This window comes from Anolis carolinensis, chromosome 2, assembly GCF_035594765.1.
Source record: "Anolis carolinensis isolate JA03-04 chromosome 2, rAnoCar3.1.pri, whole genome shotgun sequence".
NCBI classification, from domain to species: Eukaryota; Metazoa; Chordata; class Lepidosauria; order Squamata; family Dactyloidae; genus Anolis; species Anolis carolinensis.
In genome coordinates this window covers 192428372-192447070 of record NC_085842.1, presented here as the reverse complement: position 1 = coordinate 192447070, position 18699 = coordinate 192428372, and the positions used below count along the sequence as shown (strand labels likewise).

The window sequence follows — 18699 nt, the reverse complement described above, 5'->3', positions numbered from 1 at the left end:
ACCTGGCCGAAACCACCAACAAAGAATTCACCCATCTGTCCCCATACCCAGCCTTTAGACCCAATATGTATATTTCCATTGCTAGAAATAATCCTTGGGTACCTTGAGGACTCTTGAAGTAATCGGTGCCCATCACGTACACATTAGACCCATTGATTCATTCATAAATCCACTCAGCAGCCCCTTGTTTGCGGCTCAGACTGCCTCCTCACTCCTGATTGGTTGAGAAGCCGAAGCACTGCTGGCTCTATGATTGGGCGAGGCTTTCGCGCCTCCGTTACAGCTGATGAAGATGACCAATCAGCATGCAGCCGGTTGAGGGAGGCGGAGCGGAAAATTCAAACCTTGCCGCCCCATTTCTTTGCTATAAAGTGTGTTGTATTCCATTGTATGTTATGTTAGCTTGTCGAATGATCGTGGTTTGACATCCTTTCCAGCTGGATCACATTAAACACATTAAACATCTCAGTGCTCTTTCTTCAGCCTATGGTGAGATTTATTTGGGAACTGGGAAATTCTGATTCTAGCAGCTCTCTCCTTCTCGCCAGAGGTAATGAACCCTTTTAGGGGGTCTCAGGTCTCTCTCTCTCTATTGGGAGAGGACCTCAAAATTCTAGCTCGATTTCAGTAAGACCTGAAATAGTTGACATGACTGGTAAACTATGATAAGAACTGTGACTGATAAGAGAAATGTTTACATCATGTTAAGGAAATGTTTACAGTGTTAAGAAGGAAGTCAGCACAAGGCTAACACTAATCAAGAAGAATCAACATCTGCTCAAGGAAACTGAGATGGAGCCAGGATGGAAGACATCAATTACAACTTTGGGACAACATCAGAGAAATATTGCTATATAAGTGACCTTATGACGATCCAGAAAATGTGGCAGACCAGGGGAGTCTAGCTCACCAGCTATGCTCAGTGGAGATGGTGGATGGGAAAGTGGCAGTTATGCAATGGAACACAGTCTGGTCACTTGGGGCCTCCTTTCTCATGGGAAGAGGAAGGAGTGCATTTTGGAGTCATGATGCATGTTGCAGGGAGTCAGTTCTGCTATATGGAAAACAGGTTTCTGATCCTTGGCATTGTTCTTAGGGAAAGATAAGTTTTGACATTTTGGCTGTAATGAAGTATGAATTTTTGGTTTACAGATGTTATGTTTAATTGTGTGTGTTTTAAAAGGGTAAGTATTACAGTTATTGCATTTCAGCACTCGGAGGTTGGTTGCCACGGAGAAGTAGGCAGAGCCAACTGCTGTTTTGTTGAAAAAGTGCAGAGTTTAAAAAAGAGATTCAGTCTGTGCTCTGATGAGGCACAGGGAAGATTGATCCTAGGTTGAGGGGATCAAGGAGACTCAGTTGTTCATTTTTGAGTTGGTTTAAAATAAGTTGACTTATTTAATGTAGTCTCTGTCCTGGAAAAGAACAGAGAATCTGTGATCATATATCACAGGGTGACTGCGGTTTAAAAGTAGCAGAGGAAGAAGTTCTGACTACTTTAAGTAAAATAAGTGACACTTTAGGGAGTTTGACTCACCTCATTCTAGTATTGTAACTGTTAATAAAAGTGCCTCTAAGTGAGAAACAACATTGTAACCACTAAGCTCTGTGTCTGAATAAACGTGTTATTGTTCCTCCAACATCTAAGCCTCTGTCGCATATATTATAAACTAAGTTGCGTTACCATCTAAAGTGAATAAAAAGAAGAAAGAAAAAAATTAAAAGGTCTCCTCTCTGAGTCTTTGGTGGTTGCATCTTCGCATTGCGGTTTGGAGTTTTGCGTTGGCAGGCTGCAGGGAAAGCAGGGCATGGCCTAAGCAGGTGCTTCTCCATGGCGGGAGAAAAGGATATGGTAATATCTGGATGTATGCATGAAGATGAATTCCTGAGCATGTGTGTGGATGCTGAATGAAAATGTAACCCCTCTTTTGTCTGTTTGGTTGTTAGTTGATGTATCTGTAGTAGGTTTGTGAATCCAATGTAGTAACATGGAATCTGTATGCCTGTATATCTAATGGCATTCTTTGTTGTTCTGTAAAAGTTCTGATGTACCCTCTCACACTGAAATTGCAATAAAAATAACCTATGCTTTAAAGTTATTGAAAAGTTATTCATAACAGAAGAACCCCAAGGAAAAGAAGAAGCAACTTACAGGTGTATGTGAAGTAGCCTTTGCTGGCAAAGCCTTCCTTGCTTGAATCCTTCCCACAGCAACAGGGCAATAGAGTTGGGGCGAAGAAGGGAAGGAATAGCAGATTGGTCTCAACAGGTACTGGGATAGTTTTTTCTTACCTCCCTCTCTTTCTTGTAGAGTGCTTTCTGGAGGAAAGATGGCATCAAATGACCCTGTGGCAGAGTAGCACCTCTAGAATGGGCACAGAGGTGTTATTTCCTCCCAGGAGGCAAAGGAGAAAAACAGAAAGGTTCCTTGTTAGAATGTCTACTTGTTATTGGTCAGATCATATTGTAAAAAGCAAAAGTACACTGAGAGAAGGAATGCAACAAACAAGCCATATATTGTTTGCATAAACCTCTTTGTCTCTTTTTTTAAAAAAATGCCATTGTTAGGGAAACTTGGCCTTTAAAGGTCAGTGGCTCAGACATTCACGGTTGTAGTTGATCTGTTGCCAATCCCTATGAATATCCAGCACCTGATATTCCTTGCAGCCTCCCATTCAAGCATAACCAGGATTGAATCTGTTTAGCTTCCAGGATCAGATGTGACCAAATTCTGAATGTGCAAGGAACCAAACACACTATTAGAAGAAAAGAAAATTCAGGGAATTTTTATGGGTATTAAATAAAAATGAGGGAGATCATGACTATTCAAGAACTGTTAGGTAAGAGTTTTGATGCTGCCTTTTAAATAATATCAGTGTAAGGGACACTTGATTTAAGTTTGATTGTAGTTCACTGATATAAGCAACTTCTTGAAATAAAGAAGAATCCTCGTGAAGATTAAATGCTTTGTTGATAGAAAGCAATGAAACAGTGCAAAAAACAAATAATAATAATGAGGTAATGTATGTCCATTTCAAAAAAACACAGTGGAATGCTTTTACATGATTTCGGATTTTAGTACTGTTCAGATGAAACATTTATAAATGACTTGAAGGGAGATGTTGACAAGCTGGAAAGCGTCCAGAGGAGGGCGACTAAAATGATTAAGGGTCTGGAGAACAAGCCCTATGAGGAGCGGCTTAAAGAGCTGGGCATGTTTAGCCTGCAGAAGAGAAGGCTGAGAGGAGACATGATAGCCATGTACAAATACGTGAAGGGAAGTCATAGGGAGGAGGGAGCAAGCTTGTTTTCTGCTGCCCTGCAGACTAGGACACGGAACAATGGCTTCAAACTACAGGAAAGGAGATTCCACTTGAACATCAGGAAGAACTTCCTCACTGTGAGGGCTGTTCGACAGTGGAACTCTCTCCCCGGGGCCGTGGTGGAGGCTCCTTCTTTGGAGGCTTTTAAGCAGAGGCTGGATGGCCATCTGTCGGGGGTGCTTTGAATGAGATTTCCTGCTTCTTAGCAGGGGGTTGGACTGGATGGCCCATGTGGTCTCTTCCAACTCTACTATTCTATGATTCTATGATTCTATGACTTTATAGCTTGTGGACACCAAACTACAGCAAAAAGGCAAAAGAGTGAGGGGAAATAAAAATTGATACATACAGAGACAAAATGTTGCTGTCATGGAAGAAGTGAATAGGTATGTACATGAACTAGATTTGAAAAATAGGCATAAATCTGCAAATATTTTAAGTATCTTAAATCTACCCAGTCAAGTACTTGCTATCTTGCATAGAGGCAATAGGGTAAAATACGAAATACCTCTCCCCTTCAAACTCAAGATTGGGCAACTACTTCAACAGCACACATTGCATCATTTTTGAAATTCTATTTGAACTGACCATTGTTCACAACATCAACAAGGAAAAAAGTTGCTGGGTCATTTGATGTAGACATTCTATGGGTGGACACAAGCTGTTACGACAAAGTCTTACAACAAGGCAAAGGCATAGTTTTACTTTAAAACTTTGGAATCCAACCGCTTAATTGTAAGGAATCCTGAAGCAAGTAACTGTAATGACAAAAAACACAGGTCTAGAATGAAGCAAAGAAATCTATACACATAATAAAATTGAAAATCTGTATGTGACACGGATGTCCATTCACACAGACAGCCTCCGGCCTCCACAAACAGGCTATAGTTCACCCGTATTCAGAGAACACTGAACCCATCTGATGACGGATATGGGCCAAACTTGGCACACAAATTCAACATGGCCAATTGAGAATACTGATGAACTCTGGAGGTTTTTATTTATTTTGTGTAGTTTTAAACCAAAAGTGGGCAACAGCGACCGCATTGTCCGTAGCATACACTGGAAAAATAGATACTGCATTGCTTATCAGTACTGCTTGTACAAGGAGAGACTGATGTCATGCAACATCACCTGAAGCAGCAGCCAAAGGGCAAGTACCTCTTTTGCTGACAGTGCCAGGAAAGATAACAGCGTTTGGTTTTAAGCAACATTGCACACTGCCTTGAACTTCCATGCTTTGCTCTAAAGTTTTACATACCGTATATACTCGAGTATAAGCCGACCCGAATATAAACCAAGGCACCTAATTTTACCACAAAAAACTGGGAAAACTTATTGACTCGAGTATAAGACGAGGGTGGGAAATGCAGCAGCTACTGGTAAATTTCAAAAATAAAATTAGATACAAAGCTCATACACATACCTGATGTATTGTTCCTGCTACCTTTTCTAAGAGTTTTTCTTCACAGCATAATAACTGAAGTTGCCAACTACTTCTTTCACAGCATAAAACGTTCTGCAAATTGTTGGGGAAGGCACAGAGCCAAGACAACAGATAATCTGCCTTTGCACTAAAATGCTCCCTTTCTGCTTGGTGTGGATTACCATGTATACTCGAAGATAAGCCGAGTTTTTCAGCCCATATTTATGGGCTGAAAAAGCCTCCCCTGGCTTATATTCGGGTCAAGGTCAAGCCAGCAGCGGAGCCTGGAGGCCACAGTATGTTTTCTTTTCCAAAACCTCCCTCTTCTGCTTCTCCTCACAGGCTGGTTATCTTATATTTTTTTGAGAGAGAGACAGAAAAGAAGTGAATGTTTTCAAAAGCGAAAGGAGAGTGTGAGAGAAACCCTTGCAAGCCAGATTGCAAGGGCAGAAGGGGAAGAAAAAAAGATATTCTTGCAAATTTGCACGATTCATTACTATTACTATTATTATTATTATTATTATTATTATTATTATTATTACTACTACTACTACTATTGCAATAACATTTGAGTCCAAAGGGAGGGAAGGAGGGAAAAGAGAGCAACAGAAGGTGTGTATTTCTTTTTATTTCTAAGGAAACAAAAATGAGGTGGGCTTTTTTGGGAGGGGGAGAGAAGTTTTAAAAAGCCTTTTCTGGCTACTTTTAGAGTTTGAAAAAGGGAGAAAGAAAAGAGGTGGGAAAGGGCAGGAGAAAAGAGGACAAAGTTGTTTTTAGGGGGACTTTGCTTGCATTTCTTCCTTGGGTAAATGCATGCCCCAAAGCTTCTAAATATTTATATAGATGTTCCCACTACAAATACATTAATATATGAATTTCCCCCTCATATGTTTACAGGTCTTTGCAAATCCCATGTAAATATAGATAACTAGAGATTTCCATGTACCTGTATATCTGTTCCTATATGTATACATTAATTTTATATATGAATTTTATATGAATTTTACCCTCACATGTTTGCAAGTACAGAAGGAAAATGTGTGTGTGCGCGCACACACACAAACAGATGTCTAGTAGATATAAACATTGATAAATCAGGCTTGCAAATATTGCAGAAGCACAATGCACATAGAGAGAGGATTTGCAAAGGTTTCAGGGGGAAATACACATGTGAAATTAGCATATATCATGATAGATCTCTATCTAGCTCTGCACTGTTTATGCAGGCATTATATGTTTGCCTGTTACTATGTTAGAAGCTGGCCTGAGTTCCCCAGGGGGAGATAGATAGGGCAGGGTACAAATGAAGCTGTTGTTGTTGATTATGATGATTATTATAGAGTTAGTTTACTGTTTTTCTTTGAAATACAATAAATATTCAAAACATTTAACCCACTGATGCTTCAATTAATGTAATTTTATTGGTATCTAATTTTATTTTTGAAATTTACCAGTAGCTACTGCATTTCCCACCCTTGACTTATACTTGAGTCAATAAGTTTTCCCAGGTTTTTTTTTTTGGTAAAATTAGGTGCCTTGGCTCATATTCGGGTCGGCTTATACTCAAGTATATACAGTATATGGTTATGCATGTACTTTTGACGCTAGTACTTGCATGCCTTCTGGTCAGATTGCGAATAAACCTCTCATGCTGCTTTCATCTTAGTGAGTGTGTTCTTCCATTGGGAACTTTGGGCTTTAGCATAAGCATTCGCTGGACACAGGCCCTCTTTAACCACATCGTAGTCTAAATTGGGGCTCAAGTTGAAGTGGGCTGTGAAAATGTTAATGTATTAAACTTGAGCTTCTCCATTTGCATCTAATAGTTTGGATTTATGGTGTCTCTCAGACCTGATTGTCATTCAAAGACTAAAGAGATGTGGTTTTTTATCCTAGGGAAAGTGGGTGAAGATTGCAAAATAGTTGTGAAAGTCCTCCTTGGTAACCTATGCCCAGGTTTCCTTGGGTGTTTTGAAAGGCAGCCATTGCAGATAATCTGGGAATGCAGGCCAAATACTTCTTGTATCACCTCAAGAAGAAGGGGAAATGGTTGCTCCACACCCAGACCTCATCTTGACAATCAGAGTCCCAGCCTCAGAGAAAGGGCATGGGATTCTACCACCTTCAGCACAAGCATTAGACACCAGCCTTTTCAATGCCATTCCAGTTTTGCCCACGTCCAGCTTAGACAAGGACTTCTCCTCTTCTTCCAATTCCCCCCACAAACTGGAGTCTAAAAAAAATGAATTCAGCTCCTTCACAGAATGATAACTCCACACCAAACTTCCTCAGTGATGATGCCATTTACAGTAGAGTCTCTCTTATCCAAGCTAAACGGGCCGGCAGAAGCTTGGATAAGCGAATATCTTGGATAATAAGGAGGAATTAAGGAAAAGCTTATTAAACATCAAATTAGGTTATGATTTTAAAAATTAAGCACCAAAACATCATGTTATACAACAAATTTGACAGAAAAAGTAGTTCAATACGCAGTAATGTTATGTTGTAATTACTGTATTTACGAATTTAGCACCAAAATATCACGATATATTGAAAACATTGACTACAAAAATGGCTTGGATAATCCAGAGGCTTGGATAAGTGAGGCTTGGATAAGTGAGAGACTACTGTAATTGAAAACAGCACACAACATCCAGATCAATAGAGCCATGTATCAGCATCCTGCTCTTGCCCTCTTTCATCCAAAGTGGGGAGAAGAGATAATGCCTGCATTACCTTTCCTGAAGATTCCCCTCCACCAGCAAAGACATCTTTGGGTTCAGCACAGCAGTAAAACAGGCAGAAGGGAGGAGGAAAGACGTGGAGTGGCAGCTCTCCAGCATGGCGGTCAGGTTGAAGGCCATGCAGGAACAGCAATGTCTGTGATTATGGGAGCTGGTACTGGTACTGAATCTAGATCGCAATAATTTGAAGATCCTGCCTGGCAAGGAATGCTAGCAATTAATTATTCCCAGATTAGAATTAACTCACCAAAGGCAGTTGAAGACATAAGACAGAGGCAGATTTATTTGTCCATGGCCATAGGAAGGAGACCTGTGGACTCACAACCAAGAGATAAGTCTGCTCACATGTGCTCCTGCAAGGAGCTAAATAGAGTTTCATAGTTACCATTTGAATCCTTCCTCCCTGGCTTGGGATTGAATGAGTCTTTGATAGTGTGACTAGAAATCTTCTGCCAGCTAGGCTAGAGCTAGGCTCAGGGGGTGGGGAAGAATCCAGAGGGGAGGTTGGCATGTACCCAGCAGGGGACGGTGGGATTAGAAAGTCCAGGCTCAGGAGAAAAATTGAGTTCTGGTCAGGAGGAAGCTTGACTTGACAAACCAGTTTTGAGAATTTTTTTTCAGTGTCAAAAGCATTGCATAACAAACAAGTCCAAAAGTGATAAAATAAAGGAATCACAAACAGCTAAATAGTATTAGACCAAAAGCGGGCAACAGCGACCACATTGTCCGTAGCTTTAAACAACTCCATACATGAAGCAGGGCATTGTGGGCAAGCATACATATGTGGAGTTGTTTGTTCAGCTCCACAGTCACACAAGGTGGAGGATTCCTCCAGGTAGTGCCACCTTGCCAAGTTGTCTTTTGATCTGCCCACTCTGCTTCTCAGTCTGTTCAGGGACTTCCAAGTTGCCCATTCTTGGTTTGCCCCTGGAGGAAGACCCTCTTGGGGGGCCATCCAGTTAGAATTGCCTTGTTTAGCTGCCCAGAGGGACACCCTTGCTGCTGCTGGAGGAACATCAAGAGGAGTGGTGGTTCTCATGAAGCCCTTCCTTGATTTGAGTCTGGTGGGAGGGGGGTGATGGTCATGCAGTGGGTGGCTTTCACAATGTTCGACCTTATTTCTCTCACCATTAGCAGCAACTTCCCGTCGCACATCAGGAGGGGCAATGCCAGCTAACTTTATTAGTTTATTAACAGGTGTAGGTTTAAGGCATCCTGTGATTATTCTGCATGTTTCGTTCAGTGCTATGTCCACCTGCTTCGCATGGGCAGACTTGTGCCAGACAGGACAGGCGTACTCAGCAGTTGAGAAAGACAAGGCCAGGGCTGATGTTCTTATTACTTGTGGGTCTGCACCCCATGCACTACCAGTAAGTTTTTGCAGGATGTTGTTGCATGCAGCTACTTTGAGTTTTGAGAATGTACAAATGTCTCTCACCCCTAGTAGACAAAAGGCATTGGAGTTCCTTCGTTTATGAGTCATTGCCTGGGACTGGTTCATAATAGCAGGGTCGTTTAACATGGAAAGGGGATCCTTGCTGCTGTTACTCCTTTTGCAAGGTGGCCAAGACAACCCCTTTTATACCATTTCAGTTTGAAGCCCTTTAGCAAACTACAGATCCCCAAACCATAGATCCTTTTTTATTTGGGGGAATAGTGGGATTTGATAACAGTACAAGCCATATGTCAAGTTCATTTAGAGCTTGCAAGATATCAGCCATAGCCTGGGCCGGCAAGTGCAGCCGTTGGGGTCTCAGGCCCAGTCTCTCTTCCCCACTGCTCTGGAGAAGACGGTCAGCAAAGCAGAGGAGGGCAATGCTAGGGGAAGGCCGCCATTCCAGCCACATCCTTGCCAAGAAATATTATTTATTTACAGCATTTATATTCTGTCCTTCTCACCCCGAAGGGGACTCAGGGCAGATCACATTACACATATAGGCAAACATTCAATGCCTTTTAACATAGAACAAAGACAAACAAACATAGGCTCCGAGCGGGCCTCGAACTCATGACCTCCTGGTCAGAGTGATTCATTGCAGCTGCTCTCCAGCCTACGCCACAGCCCGAGCCTGTGTTAGAGGAAATCTAAACATATACAGCTCAGAGCTGTGCTATATATTAAAGACATTACAGACAGAATAATGGAGGCATATTTTATTAACATCTTATTCCCACCAGACACTTTTCAAACTACTGCCTCCAGTGTCTCCCAGCCAGGTTGGCCACTGCCCATGGAATAACTTCCATGGGGTTGGGGTACATATTTATTGTTGTGTGTCTTCAAGTAATGTCTGACTTACGGTCACCCTATCACAGGGTTTTCTGGGCTGAGGGTGTGTGACTCGGTCAAAGTCACCAAGTTGTGGAGCCTGGTCTCCAAAGTTGTAGACCACTGCTCAAACCACTACATCAAACTAGCACTGGTTACAGATACAAATAGCAACATTAGCTTTCTTTGCAAATGCTATCCCACCTCCATGAATGGATGGCACCGGCTCACTGAAAAGCCAGGCCATTTGGCTGGTGTGCTTTTTAATAATACTAATAGTAATTCTAATACTACTACTACTACTACTACTACTAATAATAATAATAATAATAATAATAATAATATAATTATAATATAATAACAGTTGTGGAAAAGAAAAAGGTTTGGATCATTGATGTTGCCATCCCAGGTGACAGTTGCATTGACGAAAAACAACAGGAAAAACTCAGCCGCTATCAGGACCTCAAGACTGAACTTCAAAGACTCTGGCAGAAACCAGTGCAGGTGATCCTGGTGGTGATGGGCATACTGGATGCCGTGCCAAAAGATCTCAGCCGGCATTTGGAAACAATAGACATTGACAAAATCACGATCTGCCAACTGCAAAGGGCCACCCTACTGGGATCTGCACGCATCATCCAAAAATACATCACACAGTCCTAGACACTTGGGAAGTGTTCGACTTGTGATTTTGTGATACGAAATCCAGCATATCTATCTATATAAACTGTATTTGTATCTCGCCCTATCATCCTGTGGGATTAATATAGATATAACTGGGAACATTGCATCTGTTTCCACACCAACGGGAGTTTTACTGATTGTTGGATGTGATAACTGAGGCAATACTCAACTGTCACTGACTTTCATTGACTGTCATTGGCTTGGCCACATTGTTTTGCCAGGCAATTCCCTGTACAGGTACATGGTATACTAGGGTACACACACACAAACAGAGGCCTAACCCAGTATATAACTATGAATATATGATTTAATTTTAGGTCAGGGTCTTTTTAAGTGTTTTAATAGTCTTATGTTTTTTGCTATGTATTTTAACTATGTTTCCCCCCACCTTGAGTCTTGTGACACATCAAATTATGTATTTATTTTTATTATCATCTGTAGACATGGGGCAGGGTGTTATCATTATGCTGATGACACCCAAATATATTTCTCCATGTCTTCAAAAACAGCCCTAGCTAAGGACAGCGTATCTCCTTTGAATGAATGCCTGGATGAGGTAATGGGCTGGTTGAGGAAAAACAAATTGAAACCGAATCCAGAAAAAACAGACATGCTTGCCATTAAGGGTCCTAACCTGGGAATGGAGGTGTCTCAACCAGTTCTGGATGGGGTTACACTACCCCTGAAAGGTTGTGTCGGCAGCTTGGGAGTCTCCTGGATCCTTCTCTCCAAATGTCAGCCCAGGTAAATGTGACAGTCAGGAGCACCTTCTGCCAGCTTCAGATGAGATGCCAGCTGCGCCCCTTCCTAGATTGGAGGACCTAGAGATAGTGGCGCATGTTCTGGTAACCTTGAAGTTGGACTTTTCCAATGTGCTTTACACTGGGCTACCTTTGTACCAAGTTGGGAAACTCCAGATCTCCTGGCCAAAGGGCTTTGGATGGCAAGGTGCAGACTAGGCTTGATCGATCCACGAAAAATTTGATTCTAAACTCGTTTCAAAACTAGAGGGGGGCAGCTTTTCGTTTCTGATGGTATTTCCGAATTTGGCCCCCCAAAAAATTTGAAATTAACGAAAATTCGTTATTTTCTAAATTAATTCGTTAATGGCGGAAGCGCATGCGCAATTCCCAAAAACAGCACAGAGGGAGAGGACTTTACAGGACTCTCCCACCCTCATTTTTTGAGTGATCTTCTTCAAACTTGGTGCAGTGGTAGAACACATTTAACACTGATAGCTCACCAAAATTTGGAACGTTTCCCTTATCCTCTGATTTTTGGCGAATTTTCATAGCTTTTATAATAAACCATTTTTTAATAATTGCAGAAATCTGTTCCTGGTTTGAAAGTCTTATTTCCTGTTAAATTGGGTTGTCTTTACTGTGAAAGTCATTGTTCTACTTCAGAAACTTTGTTTTTGTGGCTGAAACTTTGTTAAATTGGTGTAATGTGTGATATATACTGTGTATATATAATATATATATAGTCCCTGCATAATGTGTGTGTGTGTGTGTGTGTGTGTGTATATAGGTAAAGGTAAAGGTATCCCTTGACGTTAAGTTCAGTCATGTCTGACTCTGGGGGTTGGTGCTCATCTCCATTTCTAAGCCCAAGAGCCAGTGTTGTCCATAGACACCTCCAAGGTCATGTGGCCAGCATGACTACATGGAGTGCCATTACCTTCCCGCCACAGCGGTACCTATTGATCTACTCACATTGGCATGTTTTCAAGCTGCTAGGTTGGCAGAAGCTGGAGCTAACAGCGGGCACTCACTCTGCTCCCGGGATTTGAACCTGGGATCTTTCGGTCTGCAAGTTCAGCAGCTCAGTGCTTTAACACACTTCGCCATCGGGGCTCATGTATATATAATATACATACACATACACACAATGTGGAGAATATGTGGAAAGGTAGATAGATAAGTTGGGAGCCACAGCGAAGGCACCTTCCTGGGAGCAAGGTCTAATAATAATAATAATAATAATAATAATAATAATAATAATAATTAAAAATCCCTTACAATATCCAAGATGGCTCACTGCTACAGAATCTTGGGAGGTTTAGTTTGATATGGTACCATTATTGGCAGAGAAAGCTAAGCTGTAGGAGTTGAAATCCAATCATTTATCCTCCCTATAGAATCAATTTTATATGCATTTTTAGCTACAGAAAAGCTAAAATCAGGACAGTAAAAGAACAACACCCAGAAAATGGGAATTCCAGACAGGAAACAATCAGGGCCAGCTAATACCTCCCAACAAAGGATTCCCCCAGGTAGGAAGCAGCCAGGCTTTGAAGCTGCAAGGCTATTCAATGCTAATCAAGGTGACCAATTGCAACATTCACACTTGCCTCCCACAGACAAGAGTTCTTTCTCCCACCCTGGACCTTCCACAGATATATAAACCCTACTTGCCTAGCTTCGCACAGACGTCAAAACCTCTGAGTATCAGGCCTGAGCTGAGGCGAGGCGGCGGCGGCGGCCATTTCCCCCCTCCGTCTTCCTCCTCCTCCTCGGCCTCCTTCCCCCTCGCCCCCTCCCATTGGCTGAGCCCGTGACGCCCCTTTTGCTGAGGGGCAAAAGGAAAGGGCCTGAATGGTGGGAGTTTGGGTGATTTGCAAAAGCTTTTTTTTCCTAACGAAAAAAACGATGACATAACGAAAAACGGCCTCTCGCGATTCGAAACCGCAATATCCAGACGTGTGGACAACCAATGCTTCAAAATTGCTTCAAAACAAACAAAAATAACGAATTAATAACGGTTAACGGGGAAAACGAATTATTTGAGCAAGCCTAGTGCAGACGGGGAAATTGGCCACCAGGGGGCAGCTGCGCTTCACCTGAGATCTCTGAAGTAGAGTGGGGCAAAGCTTTCTTTTTTTTTTTTTTGTCAGGAGCAACCTGAGTTGCTTCTGGAGTGAGAGAATTGGCCGTCTGCAAGGACATTGCCCAGGGGACGCCCAGATGTTTTGATGTTTTACCATCCTTGTGGGAGGCTTCTCTCATGTCCCCGCATGGAACTGGAGCTGATAGAGGGAGCTCATCCGCGCTCTCCCCGGGTGGGATTTGAACCTGGCAGCCTTCAGGTCAGCAACCCAACCTTCAAGTCACAAGGCTTTTATCCCCTAGGCCACCGGAGGCTCCATGTAATAGATAGAAAGATTCGTCATTTTTTGATTTGTATAAGATAACAGGATTTTTGGTTATTGATTTAGGGGATGACAAAAGGATAAATTCTTTGTAGTGGAATTTCTGTTTTGAGTTGTATCTATGTTGTCTCTTTTATTTAGACCTTTATATCTATATATATATATATAAAAGGGTAATGAAATTTCGGCCTAGGACAAAACAACAAAACTAAACATCCCAGAAACACTAAACTTGGCAGCACAACCCCTCATCCATGCCTCTACGTTCATACAACAAAAAGCTCCAGCTACTCCAGAAAACGGCCAGGCTTTGAGACTGCAAGGCTATTCACTGCTATTCCACCTGGTCAACAAAGGATTTCCATAAGCCACAGCAACGCGTGGCCGGGCAAAGCTAGTCTATATATATATAAAAGGGTAATGAAATTTCGGCCTAGGACAAAACAACAAAACTACACATCCCAGAAACACTAAACGTGGCAGCTCAACCCCTCATCCATGCCTCTACATTCATACAACAAAAAGCTCCAGCTACTCCAGAAAACAGCCAGGCTTTGAGACTGCAAGGCTATTCACTGCTATTCCACCTGGCCAACAAAGGATTCCCATAAGCCACAGCAATGCGTGGCCGGGCAAAGCTAGTGTATAATAAATAATATATGTATATTGTATATACATATAATATAGATAATAATATTATGATGTAATACAATGTAATAATAATAATACAGTATTATAAATGCATATTTACATTACATGTAATATTATTAATAATATTGCAATATAGTTGTATTGTACAATCTATATATATAAAAATGTAATGTGATGTTTTACTATGGAGTAAACAACAAAACCACTGAACCAAATCACACCAAATTTGGCCACAAAAGACATAATCCAGTCTTTCAATAAAAAAAACCTAGAAAAATAAAGCCCAAATTAGAGGACGAGAAAGAGCTGTTTTCCCCCTTTAGAAACAGCTCAGAAAGGATTCCCATAAGCCACAGCAACGCATGGCCGGGCACAGCTAGTACTGTATATATTTCTGCAGTTGAGTCCTTCACTGGCTCTTCATTCAATGCATGAAGCTTTGGACATTGGAACTGTTTAATACGAAATTTGTCAGATTGTAGGTTTAAACATTTTGGGCTTAAATGTTGATTGCAATATTCCTTTATGATTGACCTCATACAACAAGAAGTACACAAAGTAATAGTCTGAAACAAATCTATCATTTGAAGTGGCAACATTCAGAAATCAGTGGGAAAGGATTTTAGTTTCTGAATATACTGTTGCCGGGAAAGTTGCCAGTCTCCAACAAAGGACATCTCAAAGAGAGGAAGGAGTAATTAGGGCAGGGAAATGTGCCCAATGGCCATGGACTGTAAAATCATAGTCTGACAAAATTGTGAAAAACCCAAGATATCCACAATAGCAGTAATTGACCATGGTAACGCAACCAGCATAGGTTTTCTGTGTTAGATGTCACCAGTAAAAGGAAAATTGGACATCAGTTTGAAGCTCAGTTCTGTTGTCAGAGGAGGATTTCCAGCAATGTAACAGGTTAAACTGGAAATTGAGCTGCAGAAGGCGGGACTTTTCTTCCCCAGCTTTGTCTATTGGTTGCTACTCTTAAGCAATGCCTGTTCCATGCTCATAGTGCAACAAATGATGTGTCAGAAAGGCAAATTACATAATAACTGTGAAATTTGAGCTATCAGTCCAATGTCCTGTCCAAGAGTAGAGGGTTGCTTTAGTTCCTGCCCCCAGGTTCCTCTTTTCTCTGTCAGTCTTTCTGCACACATCCTGTCTCTTTTTCTTCTCCCAGAATGTTGCCCCTCATGGACTGGATACTGGAAGACCTGACTCTGGAGAAGGTTTCCTTTCGGATGGTAGCTGTCTCTGGCTTGTTATTTTTACTGCTGGCTGTCCTCTTCCATTTCCTTTTGAAGGGCTTTGGTTTCTGCTACCACTTTTATGTCACCTGCCAGAAGCTGCGCTGCTTCCCAGAGCCCCCACGCATCAACTGGCTCTTGGGGCACCTAGGTGTGGTAAGTATTGCTGCTGGAAACACCTTAGGCATGGACCATGCTTCAAGCTGGTGAGTGGCCCCTAGTTCTTCGGAGAAGAATGAGTATAGTAGTTTTACAGCCATGATTATGAGGGGGAGAATGCTGTCAATCAGTACAGTAGAGTCTCACTTATCCAAGCTAAACGGGCTGGCAGAAGCTTGGATAAGCGAATATCTTGGATAATAAGGAGGGATTAAGGCAAAGCCTATTAAACATCCAATTAGGTTATGATTTTACAAATTAAGCACTAAGACATCATGTTATACAACAAATTTGATAGAAAAAGTAGTTCAATACGCAGTAATGTTATGTTGTAATTACTGTATCTACAAATTTAACACCAAAATATCACGATATAGTGAAAACATTGACTACAAAAATGGCTTGGATAATCCAGAAGCTTGGATAAGCGAGGCTTGGATAAGCGAGACTCTACTGTACTTGCAGGCACAGCTATGGGACAGAAAGTAGAAACTGGAGCTATCCATGTCAGTGGGGCAATTACTGTATATACTCGAAGATAAGCCGAGTTTTTCAGCCCTTATTTATGAGCTGAAAAAGCCTCTCCCGGCTTATATTCGGGTCAAGGTCAAGCCAGCAGTGGAGCCTGGAGGCCACAGTATGTTTTCTTTTCCAAAACCTCCCTCCTCTGCTTCTCCTTCCAGGCTGGTTATCTTATTTTTTTGAGAGAGAGAGTGACAGAGACAGAGACAAGAAGCAAATGTTTTCAAAAGCGAAAGGAGAGTGTGAGAGAAACCCTTGCAAGCCAGATTGCATGGGCAGAAAGGGAAGAAAAAAAGATATTCTTGCAAATTTGCACGATTCATTACTATTATTACTATTATTACTACTACTACTACTACTACTACTACTATTGAAAAAAACATTTGAGTCCAAAGGGAGGGAAGGAGGGAAAAGAGAGCAATAGAAGGTGTGTATTTCTTTTTATTCCTAAGGAAACAAAAATGAGGTGGGTTTTTTGAGAGCGGGAGAGAAGTTTTTAAAAGCCTTTTCTGGCTACTTTTTAGAGTTTGAAAAAGGGAGAAAAAAAGAGGTGGGAAAGTGCAGGAGAAAAGAGGGAATATTGTTCAATGTATTTATGCTGTTGTTTCTGTAAATTGTGCTAGTTGGGCCTTGCCCCATGTGAGCCGCCCCAAGTCCCTGTGGGGAAATGGTGGTGGGGTATAAATAAAGTATTATTATTATTATTATTATTATTATTATTATTATTATTTCATGAGTTATTGTTGCTTTTCCACTTATAGAGTTAGTTTACTATTTTTCTTTGAAATACAGTAAATATTCAAAACATTTAACCCACTGATGCCTCAATTAAGGTAATTTTATTGGTATCTAATTTTATTTTTGGAATTTACCAGTAGCTGCTGCATTTCCCACCCTCGGCTTATACTCGAGTCAATAAGTTTTCCCAGTTTTTTGTGATAAAATTAGGTGCCTTGGCTTATATTCGGGTCGGCTTATACTCGAGTATATACAGTAATCCACTCTGCATTTAATCATCCATCAACACTGCAAAATTAATGTAATTTGACAATTCTGCTGCCATGGTTCAATGCTGTGGGATCATTTATAGTTTTACAAAGTACTGGTGCCTCACCAAACTATAACTCCCATGATTCCCATGATTCCATAGCATTGGACCATGGCAGTTGAAGTTAATGTAGATGCACCTTGAGTCTGCAGTGACTCCACTCCTTCCTGGAGGATCAGATCCAGATGGTAATGCTGGGGGACACCTCCTTGGACCCCTGGCTTTTGACCTGTAGGATCCCGCAAGGTTCCATTCTTTCCCCCATGCTTTTCGATATCTACATGAAACCGCTGGGAGAGGTCATCCGGAGTTTTGGAGTTGGGTGCCATATCTACTCACAGAGCCGGCCCTAGGTATTTGTCAAATGTGGGCGAACAGAATTTTGGTGCCCCCCCCCAAAAAAAACCAATCACTGAAAAATAAAAGCATTGGATAAGCGAAAATGTTGGATAATAAGGAGGGATTAAGGAAAAGCCTATTAGACATCAAATTACATTAAGATTTTACAAATTAAGCACCAAAACATCATGTTTTACAACAAATCAACAGAAAAAGTAGTTCAATACATGGTAATGTTATGTAGGAATTACTATATTTGCGAATTTAACACCAAACATTGAACAGGGATATAGGGCAGTGTGGACTTAAATAACCCAGATAGCCCCCGGTATTTAAAAAACTCTAAAATCAGGACAATAAATAAAGAACAATACTCTGAAAACAGGAAAAATCCAGACATTCGTTCTCGCCAGGAAGGCGTTCGGGGCTTTGGGGAGCAGAGAAGCAGCTCTGCTCCCCAAACCGCCGAACGCCTTCCTGGCAAGGCCTTCCTGGCAAGGCCTCGCCAGGAAGGCCTTGCCAGGAAGGCGTTCGGCAGCTTCTCTGCTCTGCAAAGCCCTGAATATCTTCCTGGCAAGAAGGAAGGCATTCGGGGCTTTGAGGAGCAGAGAAGCGCTGCTTCTCTGCTCCCCAAAGCGGCGACCTCAGCTCCTTCCTTGCGGAGGGAGGCACGGCAACAGAAGCAGGCCGCAGGAGACAGGAGTTGCCTCAATGGCGCCCCCAACAAGATGGCGCCACAGGCAACTGCCTAGTTGGCCTGGTGGTTGAACCGCCTCTGTCTACGCATATGATCCACAACTCCACTACTCTTCTCCACTCCACTCCAAGGAAACTCCCCGGATCCTGGACCAGTGCCTGGCAGTTGTGATGGACTGGATGAGGGCCAACAAGCTGAGGCTTAATCCAGACAAGACAGAGGTCCTCCTGGTCAGTTGCAAGGCTGTTCGGGGTGTAGGGTGGCAACCTGTGTTCAACAGGGTTACATAGGTCCACAGTCTGGAGCTCCTCCTGGACTCAGCTCTGATGCTTGAAGCCCAGGTTGCACAGTTAAAGCTGCTACCATACCTCGAAAAGCCTGACTTGGCCAAGGTGGTCCACACCTTAGTTACATCTAGAATGGATTACTGTAATGCACTGTA

General features: G+C 42.0%; 1 protein-coding gene across 2 annotated transcripts in view; it reads left to right on the top strand.

The window, feature by feature from the left end:
* Window positions 1-15239: 15239 nt before the first annotated feature.
* Window positions 15240-18699, top strand: part of LOC100554731 (ultra-long-chain fatty acid omega-hydroxylase) — a 30360-nt gene continuing 26900 nt past the window's right edge. Inside the window, exon 1 of one of the 2 annotated variants that reach the window (XM_062971425.1) lies at window positions 15240-15648. In XM_062971425.1, the coding sequence (XP_062827495.1) occupies window positions 15427-15648 (222 nt within the window). In that variant the 5' untranslated portion in view covers window positions 15240-15426. The remainder of the gene's footprint in view (window positions 15649-18699) is intronic. The other variant, XM_062971426.1, reaches the window with a different exon arrangement.